We start from the raw sequence: 14,427 nt of genomic DNA, 5'->3' as shown, positions 1-14,427 counted from the left end.
GTGTAGGTAGTAGAACCACCTCAAAGCTATCCTTTCCGATCAATCTATTGAGTTGTTCCTATAAGTGTCACAAACAACCCTAGAGTTTGTACTAGAATAACACCTACGATATACATCAATCAACCCTAATAGTGCCTAGGTACTCCAATGTCACCTCAATTATATGTGGGTTAATTAATCAACAAACAATTTCAGATTCATCATATTCAATCCAACACAAAGAAGTCCAAAGAGTACGCCAAGATTTCTATTGGAGAAAGTAGGACAAGAACGTGTATCAACCCATATGCATAAATTACCCCATTGTCGCTACGGGAATCCGCAAGTTGAGTAACAAATCATATATCAAGTGAATCAATAGAACAACCCATCATCACCATGGGCATACACATGCAAGACATACATTAAGTGATATCAAATCCAATGCTCAATCTGACATAAAAAAACCTCAAGCGTAAGATTCAATTCACCACATCAAGATAGCAAGGGACAAACACCACATGATCCAGTTATATCAACAAAGACCGTGATACATCAAGATTGTGACATCTCAAGAACACAAGAGATAGAGAGAGATCAAACACATAGCTATTGGTACATACCCTCGGCCCCGAGGGTGAATTACTCCCTCTTTGACATGAAGATCATCGGGATGACAAAGATGGCCTCCGATGATGATTGCCCCCTCCCACAGGGTGCCGAAATAGGGTCTGGATGAGTTTTCTTTGGTATAGAGGCTTTCGGCAATCGAGCAAATATTTCAGGTAGCTCTCTGGTGTTTTCCTGAGATATTAGAGTTTATAGGAGTGTAGGTAGGGCAAAGGGCGTAGGGAGGTGGCCCCAAGCCATCAGGGCGCGACCACCCCCCTGGATGGGCCCTGTTGGCTTGGGGGCACCTCGTTTGCCCACATGCCCCCTCTCAAGCTTCCATATATTATTTTTGTCCCAAAATCATCAAAAAGTTTCATTGCGTTTGGACTCCGTTTGGTACCAATTCATGAAAAACAAAAAACACGAAAAAACAACAACTCACACTGGGCACTTGGTTAATAGGTTAGTTCTCAAAAATGATATGAAAGAACAAATTAATGCATATAAAGTATCCAAGATTGATAATATAATAGCATGTAACAATAAAAAAATTATAGATACGTTGGAGACATATCACCCGACAACGACACGAGGAAAGAGTCTTGATGACCCACCAGTATATAGGGGATCAATCGTAGTCCTTTCGATAAGTAAGTGTGTCGAACCCAACGAGGAACATAAACAAATAATAAGTGGTTTTCAGCAAGATATTCTCTAGAAATACTGAAAGTGGTGGTAATGTATTGTTTGATAGCAAGATCATTCATAGCGAGTAACGAGTAACGATAGTAATAAGGTGCACCAAGATAGTCCAATCCTTATCATGCAAAGGACATGCCTAATTTGTTGTTTATAGTGAATAAGCGTTCTCAAGGACACATGGAAATTTTGTCTGGTCATGCCTATCGTGTTTTAGTTGATTCCCCGTCACTACTTTTATAACTCGATTTGTGGGTGGACCGGTGCTATGTTGTTGTTCTTACTTGAACAAACAATCCACTTCTGATTACCCTCTCTCGCAAGTTTCCGCAACTATGAAAGATGAATTAAGATAAATCTAACCATACCATGAAACTTATGGAGCCAAATCAACCAATTTCAAAATAGTGCATAAACTAGGGTTTAAGTTTCTCTTGCACCCATCATCTACTTCCTACTCCACATGTAGTCGACGTCACATGACACCACTAGAGGAAACACAACATACATATCATCAAGATATTGAACGAATACCAACTTCACATGACAATTTATAATAAGACTTCTCCCATGTCCTCAAGAACAAACATAACTACTCAAAAATAATCTTCATGTGCATGTTCAGTGATGATAAATAGGTAATTGACAATCAGAACATATAATCTTCCACCAAGTAAACCAACAAGCATCAACTACAAGATGTAATCAACACAACTAGCAACTCACATGTACCGATCCGAGGTTTTGAGACTAAGATTGGACACAAGAGATGAACTAGGGCTTGAGATGAGGTGGTGTTGGTGAAGATGTTAGTGTAGATGAGTCTTCTCGTGATGGAGGAAGTATTGGTGATGACGAAGGCTTCAATTCCCCCGGAGGGAAGTATCCCCGATGAAATCGCTCCGTCGAGAGCAAAAGTTCTCATGCCCAGGTTTCGCCTCAAGACAACGATGCTTCGTACCGTAAGTATATTTCTATTTTTTCTAGGGAAAATTGCATCATATAGGAGAAGCCCCCCAGAGGCCTGCTGGTGAGCCCACAAACCCACATGGCGCACCCTAGGGGCACCACCCGAGCTTGTGGCCCACTGGTAGCTCCCCTCTCCGTGATTCTTCTTCCAGTATTTTTTTATCAATTCCAAAATAATTCTCCGTAAAGTTTTAGGTCATTTGAAGCTCCGGAGAATATCCGTCTTTGATGTAGCTTATTCAGGTCTAGAGTTCCGGCTGTCGGCACTTTCCCTCTTCATATAGATCTTGCATGATAAGATAGAAAAGGCATTGGAATTGCATTATAAAAGTGTAATATTGACCCAAAACGTTGTAAATAACAATAGGAAAACATGATGCAAAATGGACGTGTCAACCAACATATTATAGTAGGTTCCACCATGCAATAATTATCAAGGAAATGCATATTAACTCAATGAAACTAGCTGAAAGTAACTTGGTGAAATTATCGTGTGTCCTTGAGAATGATTTGATTCCTATAAGTAAAACAACCATCTTGTCCTTAGCACAATTGAGGGTTGGCCCATTTGTCGTACTATTACACTTTTTGTTACTACTTATGTTCTTGCAATTATTCTTGTGATCAAACAAACAATCAAACAATATTTGCAGCTTTATAGTGAATTCTTGTTGAAAGCTATTGACCAGTTCCTTCTGCTCCTCGTTGTTTTTGACACTCTTGCTTATCAAAAAGGATTGTAATAAACCCCCTACACTTGTGGGGTATCAACGTGACCATTGATTATTGTTAGTGGCACGGAAGAGGGGGTTCCCCCTCAAGCCATCCAAAAAACATGCTGCCCGGATGAAGGCCTATTTCCTGGGTCGACGTGTGCTGGCCTAGTGCACATGGAGGAATATTGACTTGATGAGCAGGGGCCATAGAAGGCCCCGAGACAGGATAGAGGGCGAGATGCCTTGCACCACATTCGTCCTGCAACAGAGTCGCATGGTCATCGGGCAATCAAGGGAACCCCACGGCATCCAACTTGAGCGGTATGGAGACCCCTCTTCGGGGGATGTCATGCACCGGTACATCGCCCATGCACGGAGTAAGATGATGTCGGGCCATGTCCTGGTCGCTGACGGTGGGCGACGCATGCATAGTCCACGAGGCGTGCATTCATCATTTATAGTGAATAACTACTATCGCTATTCTCAACGTCATGCACATACACATCGGGAAGTCAACTGGGCCACCAGGATATAAAAAGGAGATATTGGATATGTTTGTAAGGAGGAACAAAATAAATACGAAAGAAGAACATAAAGCAGGAATAAGGTGTTACACCATGAAAGTGGCGTGAACCTGGGTAAAAATCTTTGTCGTGTGTGCGTGCATGCGCGCGTGTGGAGCAATCAAAGTGTTTTAACTCCCGACCAAAAGAAATCTAAGAGCTACCCCGTATCTCCGATTACCCGTCGACAGTTATTCAGCCTAAAAGGTTCGTATCCCCATGTGATGCTACAAAGAATATAAAGTTCATTGACTAGCAAGTTAAATAACCAAACTAAAACAAATAATTCGTTTGCTCGTGTCAAATTTGTGTAAAATTAAATTAACATACAAATGACATCGTCCCTAGAGGTTGCATACCACCTTGGATCAAGATGATAAAAAAAACCAAGTTGCTCAATTCAATGAGGAGAACGAACTTTCATGTTGAGCATTTCTGCGTTTGAACACTTTGATGATCAAATCACCATACATCAAACATGTATTACAACGTGTGGAATTAGACAAATGCATTTTAGCTTTGAAGGTTGCATATGACCTTGAATGGAGATGTCTCGAAAACCAAAGTTGTGTGTGACAATGTTAAAAACCGTCAAATCTCTCAGTAGGACAGGAAAAATGCTACCAAAAAATTGGCTCTTTCTTCGACAATTAATACCTTATCTTAAATATTAGCAAACCGATTTATTGGTAGACTAGCTTAGGCTTAACCTAAAACCAAATACAACATGTGTTTTTAATGTCCATATTGTTCAAACTACAACACTAATCGCGAAAGCATTATTCCTGGTTGTCGATGTCGCCTTTATTTCTCTTCTGTCTTTTCATGAACCATCTTCTATTATATTCCCAAGTGCCTATTTGATCCGCATGACTCTAAAAACTAAAAAAACAATATTGTAATATTATGTCTATTTGGCTACTACAAGATTTTCGCTTGGTTGACTTCACCATAGAAAAGGCAAAAAGATTATTTCTAAGAGATTAGTTGATGCTAAATTTTCTATGAAATGTAATGCATATGAATTCTTAATTTTCTTTCTTATAAATCCATCCTAAAAATCAAACAACATATACTCCCTCCGTACCATAATAATTGTTGTTGGAAAAATTAGTCTAGTTTTCTCCAACAATAAATATTTAGAAACAGAGGGAGTATATTCTTTCTAAGGGTTCCGAAATTCACACGAAAATCATTTCAAACAAAGAGGCCCTAAATCATGTTGCAATTATTTATCACAAGAAACAGAATTCCTTTCTCTCTCTCTCTATCTCTCGTGGAGGAGGAGAGAGAAGAGATTAATAATAATAAAATAAGAAAAGTTTAAAGGAAAACCGCACCGTTATTTCCACTCACTCCCTTCCTATTCCCTCCCTCCTCCTTCCCTCCCTTCTCGCCGAGCCACCCGACCAATTCCCTGCCCCCCCTTCCCCTCCCTCCCTCTCTCTCCCCCACCCAAATCGCCGCCATTTCGCTAATCCCGGCTACTCTCGCGGCGCACGCGCTCCCCTCCCCCTCCTCTTTCCTCCCCCCCTGGCGTCGACGCGGCGGCGGCTCCCGGCGGTGGCCAGGCGGGCGCGGCTACGAGGAGGCGGGCGTGCGCACGACGAGGTGGAGCTCGGGCTAGGGTTCGAGCCGGCGGCATTGGCGGCGTGGATGAAGTGGTAGGAGGTGCTCGGACGGTGGGGAACAGCGGCGGCGGCGGCGGTTGCATGCAGGCAGGCCGGCAGCCATGTATTTCGCCAGGCTCGATGACTCGCCCATGTTCCGGACGCAGGTGAGCTGGGTTAAGTGGATCTCGTTCTCTTGGATGTCCGGGTGGCGTGTGTCCTCCGATAGTTTCATGTCTATGCCATCGGCAGCTCGGCGTTGCTGCCAACGGATTGAGTTGTTGGAGTGGTGCTCGCCTTCGTGTTTTGTGTTTTCTTTCAGTTTCTGGTGAATGCGCGAGGAAAGCTGTTCTCTCACCCGTGATTTGGCTTCTGCATGTCTGTGTTGTCGCGTGACGCTGGTTTTGCTGCGTGTGTTGACATCGCCGCATCTCACTGATTTTAATATGCGCGGCCATGTGCCTAAGATAATTTTGTGGAGGGCGTGGGTCTTAAACATCCTTCTGATGCTACCGGGCAAGCAAATTTACTTCACTGGATGGAAATTTGGTTTGGATTACCAGGTTGGCGCATGTGTGTGCCGATTTCACTGTTGTATGTCGAATTTCCGTGGTCATTCATCAGTTTCTTTTTTCTGTAGCGGGTGGTTTCGGGTTAGCTTAACTTCTAGAAACACCCGAAATACTTTTGAATACGCTGAACATATAAACAAAATCTTCGCCTCAAAGAAATGCACACATCTGGTTGTCCTCCAGTTCGTTAGAAATTTGTAGTAGGAACTGCTTATGTTTTTGACTTTGTGTCCAAGTGATCGATATGAAAAGGTAGAATGCTGGATGCTCCAATGCCTTATTGGTTGTTTTGCTTACCACATTCATGAACGAAACCTCGCTCTCTCTTTTGACCTCCCTTGATTCATGACCAACCGTTTATCTTCTCTCGACCTTTTGACAAACAGATACAATCACTTGAAGAAAGTGCCGAAGTACTAAGAGAGAGGTGCTTGAAGTTTCATAAAGGTTGCCGCAAGTATACGTGAGTTTTCATTTGGAGCTCATTCATTTTCTTTTGTTCACTCTTCCTGACACATGTATGGTTGAGCACTTCAAGTCTTCAATAGTAGTTCACTATCCCCATAACATAAAACTGCTATGTGAACCCGTTCAACCCCAGCCTGTGCCAGATGTAGATAAATTAATACACACACCTGTGATTTGTTTCAGTGAAGGGCTAGGGGAAGCCTATGATGGAGATATTGCATTTGCAAGCGCACTTGAGACATTTGGAGGAGGCCACAATGACCCAATCAGTGTTGCTTTCGGCGGTGAGTCATGTTATTCTCTTGATATCTTTAATCATGTCATTTATTCTATTCAGAAAGATCGTACTTGAAGATATGTTTTGCTTAGTACTGAATGATCTGCTTGTATGAGTGAGAAAACTTCTTCATCAACGCCACTCACTTATGCTTTGTTTTCTTCATTGCTTTTGAAATTTCTCTGCATGCTCTCAATTTCTTGTCTTTATCACTCATGCCATCCTTTGTTTCTATCTACGTGGTATTTAACTATTTATTTTATATTCTATTTAAGTTCTGACTTTACAAAGAGAGTATCGAATTGAGCATGTTCTAACTAAGCCCTTACAATTGATATAATGAAAATTGAATAAGGAGGCCACACGATGCTCATCTGGAATTCTTTGGTTGCATGTTTCTCCACGTGTCATAGTTTTAAATAGCGGCACCCTGCTCAAACAGCTCTAGCACGGCTATAGCTGGGCTATAGCCCGCTATTTTGTAACTACTCCCTCCTTTCCTAAATATAAGTCTTTTTAGAGATTCCATTATGAACTATATACGAATGTATATATACATATTTTAGAGTGTAGATTCACTCATTTTGCTCCGTATGTAGTCTGTAATGGAATATCTAAAAGGACTTGTATTTAGGAACAGAGGGAGTATATCGGATAATTGTACTTGAATACCATTTGGTGGCACCCTGCTCAAACTGTTATAGCGTGGCTATAGCCGGCTATTTTAAACTTTGCCTCATATAGGGGCTGAGAGAAGTTGAGTTTAGACATTCCCTTGACTAAGAATACACAATTCATCTCCTTTACAGGACCTGTTATGAGCAAATTTACAATTGCCCTGAGAGAAATAGGAACATATAAGGAAGTTCTGCGCTCCCAGGTACCACATTTTTTTGTATTGTACAAGCATTGTTTGAAGCTTTCAAACAATGCATTATGTTCATCCTTCAATTCTGCATGCATTGCTTATCAAATTAACTAGACTTTTGGTTTAATTTGGCTGCTCATTTTGTGTGATGTTACATTGTTGGCCTGATGTCTTTCTCCAATACTTGTGATGTTTTGGTCAGTGAACAGCATAAGCTGCACTTATAATACCTTATTGCTACCAAACAAAGAAACATGGTCACTTGGTCAACATGCACTTAATGATGTTAATGAAAAATAACTACTCCCTCCGTCCCAAAATAAGTGTTTTGGGACGGAGGGAGTATTATAGTACTTATCTAGTTATTGACATGACTACATTCTTTGCTGCTCCCTTTTTTACTCATCTTACATGACTTTGATGTTAGAACTTGGCCCCCCAAGAACCATTACACTTCTATATATAATGTTGTTTTGAAATCCATATCAAAATTTGATTGTGCATTAGTGAAACATACGAATGCTCTCATTTCATGGTCAAACACACTTTGTGTACCTAAGGTGGTATATTTCTGATTCAGTTTCCTGGCAGGTTGAGCATATGCTAAATGACAGATTGCTAAACTTTGTAGATGTTGATTTGCATGATGTTAAGGTACCATTATTGTTTTCTGCTAACACAAAATCTTAGAAGTTTGTACCAAGAACTATTCATTGAAATAATTTCCTGCTTAATTTAACCAGGATGCCCGGAAGCGTTTTGACAAGGCTAGCCTCGTGTATGACCAGGTAAGTTAATCAATATATCTATTACCCTAAAATGTGAAAAAAGAGGGAAAAGTAAGTGTGTTTCTAAAGTTATCGTGAAAACGTTTTTGATAATAATTTTTGATGCCTTCGTATTCTTAACGCAATTCTGATTCTCCTTTGCCTTGTAGTGATCAAAATGATGCAATATTTTCTTGGGAGTTTATTTCAGCCGTCAATATTTGTCTTGGATATAACAAGTTTCCAGTTTTCATCAGCCAATAATACCTGTTTTCTGTTTCTGATTTGTTTGTTCTGATTGTTTCTAGTCAATTAATTGATGTTGGAATGGTTATATATGCACTTCTCTTAGCTAACCTTACTGTTATTTTGCAGCTTATTTTCTATCTTTTCTCTATTTCTGCCATATTTTAACCTTTGCAGTAGTTTGTTTTGCTAGTTATATAATTTTTTGAGAGAATATGTGATTGACTTGCCAATTGCCTTGTTAGATTCGCGAGAAATACTTATCATTGAAGAAAGGCACAAGAGCAGACATAACAACTGCCATTGAAGAAGTAAATACCTTTCTGTTAATCTTGTATGATAAGAGGTAATTCAGTGTTTCCCCTCTAACCGATTTACACTTGGCCTGTACCAGGAGCTCCATAGTGCTAGATCTGCATTTGAGCAAGCTCGTTTCAACCTGGTATGTGAACTGTTGGCCTTAACTTTGCTCTTGTGATTTCATATGTATGTTTAAATGCATATCATGCCATCGCTTCCTATACCTCTTTGAATTTTCAGGTAACTGCAATTTCGCATATCGAGGCAAAGAAGAGATTTGAATTTTTGGAGGCTGTTAGTGCGACAATGGATTCACACCTCCGATATTTTAAACAAGTAGCACCTTTTCCCCCCCTCTTCGCGATGCTATATTTTGCTACAAAATGATTAATCTTATCTGCTGCCATTCATGCAGGGATATGAACTATTGCATCAGATGGAACCCTATATTAATCAGGTCACTATTAAACCATGCCTCCCTTCTTAATACAATTTCCCTAGTCTTTTTTGGTGTTATAATTGCAAATGTGTTGATAGCGCGATGGTAACACCTCCTTTAGTGAGGTGGCTGACCTGGGTTCAAAACCTGGGTCTCGCATAAAAAAGCCCCCTTCAACATTGCACTCCCATTTGTTTGTTCCCTGTATGCCTTTTTTTTTTCTTCTTCGAGAAAACGCAAAGACTCTGCGTTTCTTTTCATTGAATAGGGAGAGAGTTTAACAGTACACGCCTCCGAGGAGGAGGCCTACAGAGGTTCACCTTGTTGGTAGCTTGTCTAGGCTGGTATTGCTGTTGGTTATGAGAAATCATGATGACAACACTGAATCGAAGTTGGTTATGTCCTGGTATTGCTGTGCACCTTTGGACACTAGAAACATTATTTTGCAACTAAAATATCAGTAGAGCTGGCCAACACTTGTGTTTTGCAATGAGAGGTCAACATCCTACTTAGTGGTAAACTACGAATCCCATTTTGCCATATTTTTGTGTAACCGACATTTGATTACTTTCAGTTATCTGTTTACTTGATTTTTGAATTCTACATCTGCAAACTCCTCATATTATGAAGTCAAGAAGACAGTTTATCACTAACTTGTGATTGGATTGTCCTGCAGGTCCTCGCCTATTCGCAGCAATCAAGAGAGAGGGCAAACAAGGAACAAGCTTCTCTTTTAGAGAGGATGCATGAGTACAAAAAGCAGATAGATCGTGATAGTCGGTTATCTGGGATTGGTTTAAGTGATTCCCATAATGTAGATGGCATACAAACAATTGGTAGAAGTTCACATAAAATGATTGAAGCAGTGATGCAGTCATCCACTAAAGGCAAGGTAACATTTCTTTTCTCGACTGGAAATTGAAGATTCATGCATACATGCAGGTTCTATAGCTCCATGGATGGGGTTTATATTATGATGTACTAATTTTCAGGTTCAGACCATTCGTCAAGGTTACCTCTCAAAGAGATCATCAAACTTGAGAGGTGACTGGAAAAGAAGATTTTTTGTTCTGGATAGTCGAGGGATGTTGTACTACTATCGCAAGCAAATTAATAGGCCAGCTGTAGGTCCCCCTCGTAACATTTCCCTTCAAATCCTCATGCATTCAGCATGATTTTGCACATGTATGATACAATTCAGCTTGGCTCCTTTCCTCAACTTTCACTTGTGATCTTATCAGGGTGTTTGTCAAGTTCAAAGAACCAACAATACCCCTGAACATGGTTCAGGGTTGCTGAGCAGATTGTTCTCTTCTCATTACCATGGTATACATGATGAGAAATCTGTTGCAAGGCATACAGTAAATTTGCTGACATCAACCATTAAAGTCGACGCAGAACAATCAGATCTGCGGTTCTGCTTCAGAATTATTTCACCCATGAAGATCTACACATTGCAGGTAGATGCACAAAATTGCAGACACCACAGTTTTCATGTTGAATATACACGTTTGCTACTTTAGTGACATCATCTGATATTTATGCAGGCAGAGAGTGCTCTAGATCAGATGGATTGGATCGAAAAAATTACTGGTGTTATTGCATCTTTGCTGAGTGCACAATCCCCAGAACAGGTTAATAATGGGCTAGATTAGACGATTCCAGTTGGATTATTTATGTTCTTCAATTCAATTTATTATGTTGTTATGTTTCAGTGTCTGCACAGCCCTAGGAGCTGCGGCCACGATCGAAGCGCTAGTGAGAGTAGCTCCTATACTAGTTCAGTGGAACTGGAAACTTCCACAAGCGAAGATTTAACACTGGAAAAGAACACTGGAAATGGACAACATCATCACAGGACCCATATTAAACCTGAAAAACCAATTGACTTGCTTAGGAGGGTTGATGGCAATACTATTTGTGCCGATTGTGGTGCTGCGGAACCTGATTGGGCGTCGTTAAACCTCGGTGCTCTTCTGTGCATAGAGTGTTCTGGGGTACACAGAAATCTAGGAGTGCATATATCGAAGGTATTTAAGAAAACTTACAATATATTAATGCTTATTGCACATAGATTGGTTGCCGCATCTCCATTTAACTTGAAGACTAGAACAGCATTCTTGTGTATTGCCTGTGCATGATCTCGCATGCTTTTGTGACCGGAAACTACTCTTATAGCTGCAACTGTTACGCATCTGCTATTTGGTTGCGAGCCATCATTTACACATGATTAAAAGATTGCACTCTAAAATATAAACCCAAATTCCAACCTGGAATCTCTAAAGCCTTTAGTTATGCCCTTTTTCCTAGCTATTTTAGAAAGGATATTCTCAGATGCTGAATTTAATTTAATTTAGTCAATGTGGCAGTATACCTTTTTGGTTTGAATATAGATTTGCAGTATTTAATGTGATACCAGTACACTTAATAGAGCAAATTTTCTCTTTTTTGTTGTTGTCAACAATGGCAGAAAATAGCATGCACTGTTATTTAAGTCATTGATGTAGTGACTTGCATGCATCATCCTTTTTAGGAGACTTGCTGAGATCCAACTTTAGGACACTGACATTCTTTGAAGATGATACAAGTAATTGTTTCCGTTTGGGTGTCCCTATATATGTGTGTGTAACCGTGTACATTGCCACCTATACTTCTACAAGTGTCTGCACTCTGCCTAGTTTTGATGCATATTTTGCATCAAATTTGATTACACAATTAGCAAGTTGTGTTTGATGGCACCATTAGTGTCACTAATGATGAATTAGCTGAACATAACTTCAAAATAAACACATCATATTTGCAGGTAAGGTCTCTGACTCTCGATGTCAGAGTCTGGGAGCCATCTGTAATCAATCTCTTTCAATCATTAGGCAACATGTTTGTGAACAGAGTTTGGGAAGAAACATTACCTTCATCAAACAATGGCTCTTCTATTGATAATACAAGGTAATATGAATTTCTTTACAAAATTTCAGTCTTTTTTTAGTCCTTTCAGAAATTAACTTGCAACTTCGTTGTCTTGCAGTACTAATGGATCACAGGCAGCACAATACTTCACCACCAGCAAGCCTAAACACTCGGATCCTTTCTCTGCCAAAGAGAAGTTTATTCATGCCAAGGTGCTTGCAAGTTGTCCTTTTGCAATTGCTTCTCTGCACTTCTCCCATTATTAGCAAATAAGTGTTGAGGACAAAGTTGTCTCCAGATATCCTGATGGGAAAATGATTGGGTAAAAAATATTCATGGTAGTTTATTACTCGAACATTTCTTAGCCTAAATACAGTTGCCCGTCACGATTAGTTGCCAGATGGTACTTGTGAGATCCACTGACCATTTTAAGCCCTTGCAAATATGTTTTTTCATTACAGTTTTATCCTCAGAGTTTCAGAAAAATTGCCTGTGGGTTGTATCCACATTAACAAAGTTGCTTGAAGTGACTTGTTATGTAAACTCACTTCATGCAGTTAATTTATACTCCCTCCGTTCCTAAATATAAGACCTTTTAGAGATTCCACTATGAACTACATACGGATGTATGTAGTCATATTTTAGGATGTAGATTCACTCATTTTGCTCCGTATCTAGTCTATAGTGAAATCTCTAAAAGGTCTAATATTAAGTAACGGAGGGAGTACTACAGATGCTATATGTGAACTATCGAAGTTGATTCCCGTTATGCTATCCATGTAGAATAGTAAACTCACCAGGATTTTTGTGGCTACATTAACTCCATATACAATGGAAAGTAAAGCCTGTGGTTTCATAAATTATGAATCTGCAGATAAGTTTTTTTAATTGCATTATGAGTTCCTTAACATTGATCTTGGTTTAGAATGCATTTATATAGCCTGTCAGCTGGTTTAGAATGCATTTTGTAAAGTCAGTATCTATCATTCAGTTTCATGTATCATATTGTCATATATTGAGCTCTTTACGGTGCAAATGTTCCAGTATGCTGACAAGGAATTTGTACGGAGGCATAGTATTGATGAGATTCACATAGCTCAGCAGATGTGGGATAGTGTAACTGCAAATGACAAGAAAGGAGTATACAGTCTCATCGTGGCATCACACGCCAATGTAAATTTGGTTTATGGGCAGATGGCTTCGGGTTTGTTTCTGAATCTTGGAAAAGCACTTGTACAAGAGCAGCCAGCTTCACCACCTGATGGAAGCCCTAGATTTTTCGACTGCAATTCACATGAGAAGGTTTCTCCTAGAGAGTCGCTTTCTCCTCCCAGCACAAGTTCACATGTAGATGAGTTGGATGATAGATATGAGGGTTTCTCCTTGCTTCATCTTGCATGCCGTGTTGCAGATGTGGGGATGGTTGAATTACTTTTGCAGTACGGTGCTAGTGTAAATGTGTCTGATTCAAGAGGTCGGATGCCCCTTCATCACTGTATTTTGAAAGGAAGACATCTGCATGCAAAGCTTCTGCTCTCCAGGTATGTAGCTGCTTACAACTTCAGCACTTTATCTTGCTCCATATGTTGTCTGTCAACTAGGAAAACCACCTGGTTGTCCGGTGAGGGCTCGGATGTAGTTTCTGCGGACTGGGAACTGAATTTAATGTTACCTGCAGCACTTCATTGTGTGGAAAAAATAGCAGGGGAGCTTATAGTTTCGATGTCATAAAATCAGGGCACCTGTACTGAGTTGTGGATAAGTTGTGGCCAATTCTTAGACCTTACTCAAGAATAAAATATTCTTTATCTACTTTGAAGATGCATCCTAATTGATGACTTATTTATTATTATTTAATACTGACGTATACCTATTATTTCAAATCAATTGCTTTGCAGGGGAGCCAACACACATGCCACAGACCGAGATGGTAGATCAGCATTGCAGTATGCAATGGACCGTTCCACGAGCGACGAAGACATGCTTGCGTTATTAGAGGAGCACTTCAGATAATTGCTGCAGGCACCCTTCACTTGAGGAGTATGCCGCCCAGAAAACAAACACATGCGCTGTCTGAGTTACTCAGCCTCATGCTCTGATAAGTCCCCAGCTTGTTTTGCTGATAGCCCGAAGCTTGTGGCATGAATGGAACCTAATCTTCTTCTGGAGATCCCGCAACATGATGATGTGGTTTATTCTCTTGTCCGGTTGTTAGTTTTAGCGTGCGCCGGTCTTATTTATCATCTCGCAAGCCGATGTTTGCAGATGGTGCATAGTAATTTTGTATATGGAGTTGCTTCTTGTTATATCCATCATCTTTCCATGTAAGGTAGATGGCCCTGTGGTGAAAGATGATTGTACATATGGTGATGTGCCATTGTGATTTATGGAATATATGAAGTACTCGACACGCTTTAAGTCGGTTGTCACACTTG

General features: G+C 40.2%; 1 protein-coding gene across 1 annotated transcript; it reads left to right on the top strand.

Annotated features, from left to right (window-relative positions):
• Positions 1 to 5,093: 5,093 nt before the first annotated feature.
• On the top strand, positions 5,094 to 14,410 carry LOC123407077 (ADP-ribosylation factor GTPase-activating protein AGD3-like). The gene is made up of 19 exons (XM_045100116.1): positions 5,094 to 5,315; positions 6,107 to 6,183; positions 6,372 to 6,472; positions 7,275 to 7,345; positions 7,925 to 7,987; positions 8,077 to 8,121; positions 8,592 to 8,657; positions 8,741 to 8,788; positions 8,887 to 8,982; positions 9,062 to 9,103; positions 9,762 to 9,977; positions 10,078 to 10,209; positions 10,327 to 10,545; positions 10,633 to 10,719; positions 10,801 to 11,115; positions 11,889 to 12,031; positions 12,111 to 12,204; positions 13,037 to 13,533; positions 13,891 to 14,410. The coding sequence occupies exons 1-19, from the start codon at positions 5,271 to 5,273 to the stop codon at positions 14,003 to 14,005; spliced, it is 2,472 nt and encodes an 823-aa protein (XP_044956051.1). The 5' UTR covers positions 5,094 to 5,270; the 3' UTR covers positions 14,006 to 14,410.
• Positions 14,411 to 14,427: the final 17 nt, after the last annotated feature.

The sequence above is a fragment of the Hordeum vulgare genome, chromosome 7H (genome assembly GCF_904849725.1).
Source record: "Hordeum vulgare subsp. vulgare chromosome 7H, MorexV3_pseudomolecules_assembly, whole genome shotgun sequence".
Classification (NCBI taxonomy): Eukaryota; Viridiplantae; Streptophyta; class Magnoliopsida; order Poales; family Poaceae; genus Hordeum; species Hordeum vulgare.
Note: the sequence above shows the minus strand (reverse complement) of the source record. Positions and strands in the feature narration are given on the sequence as shown.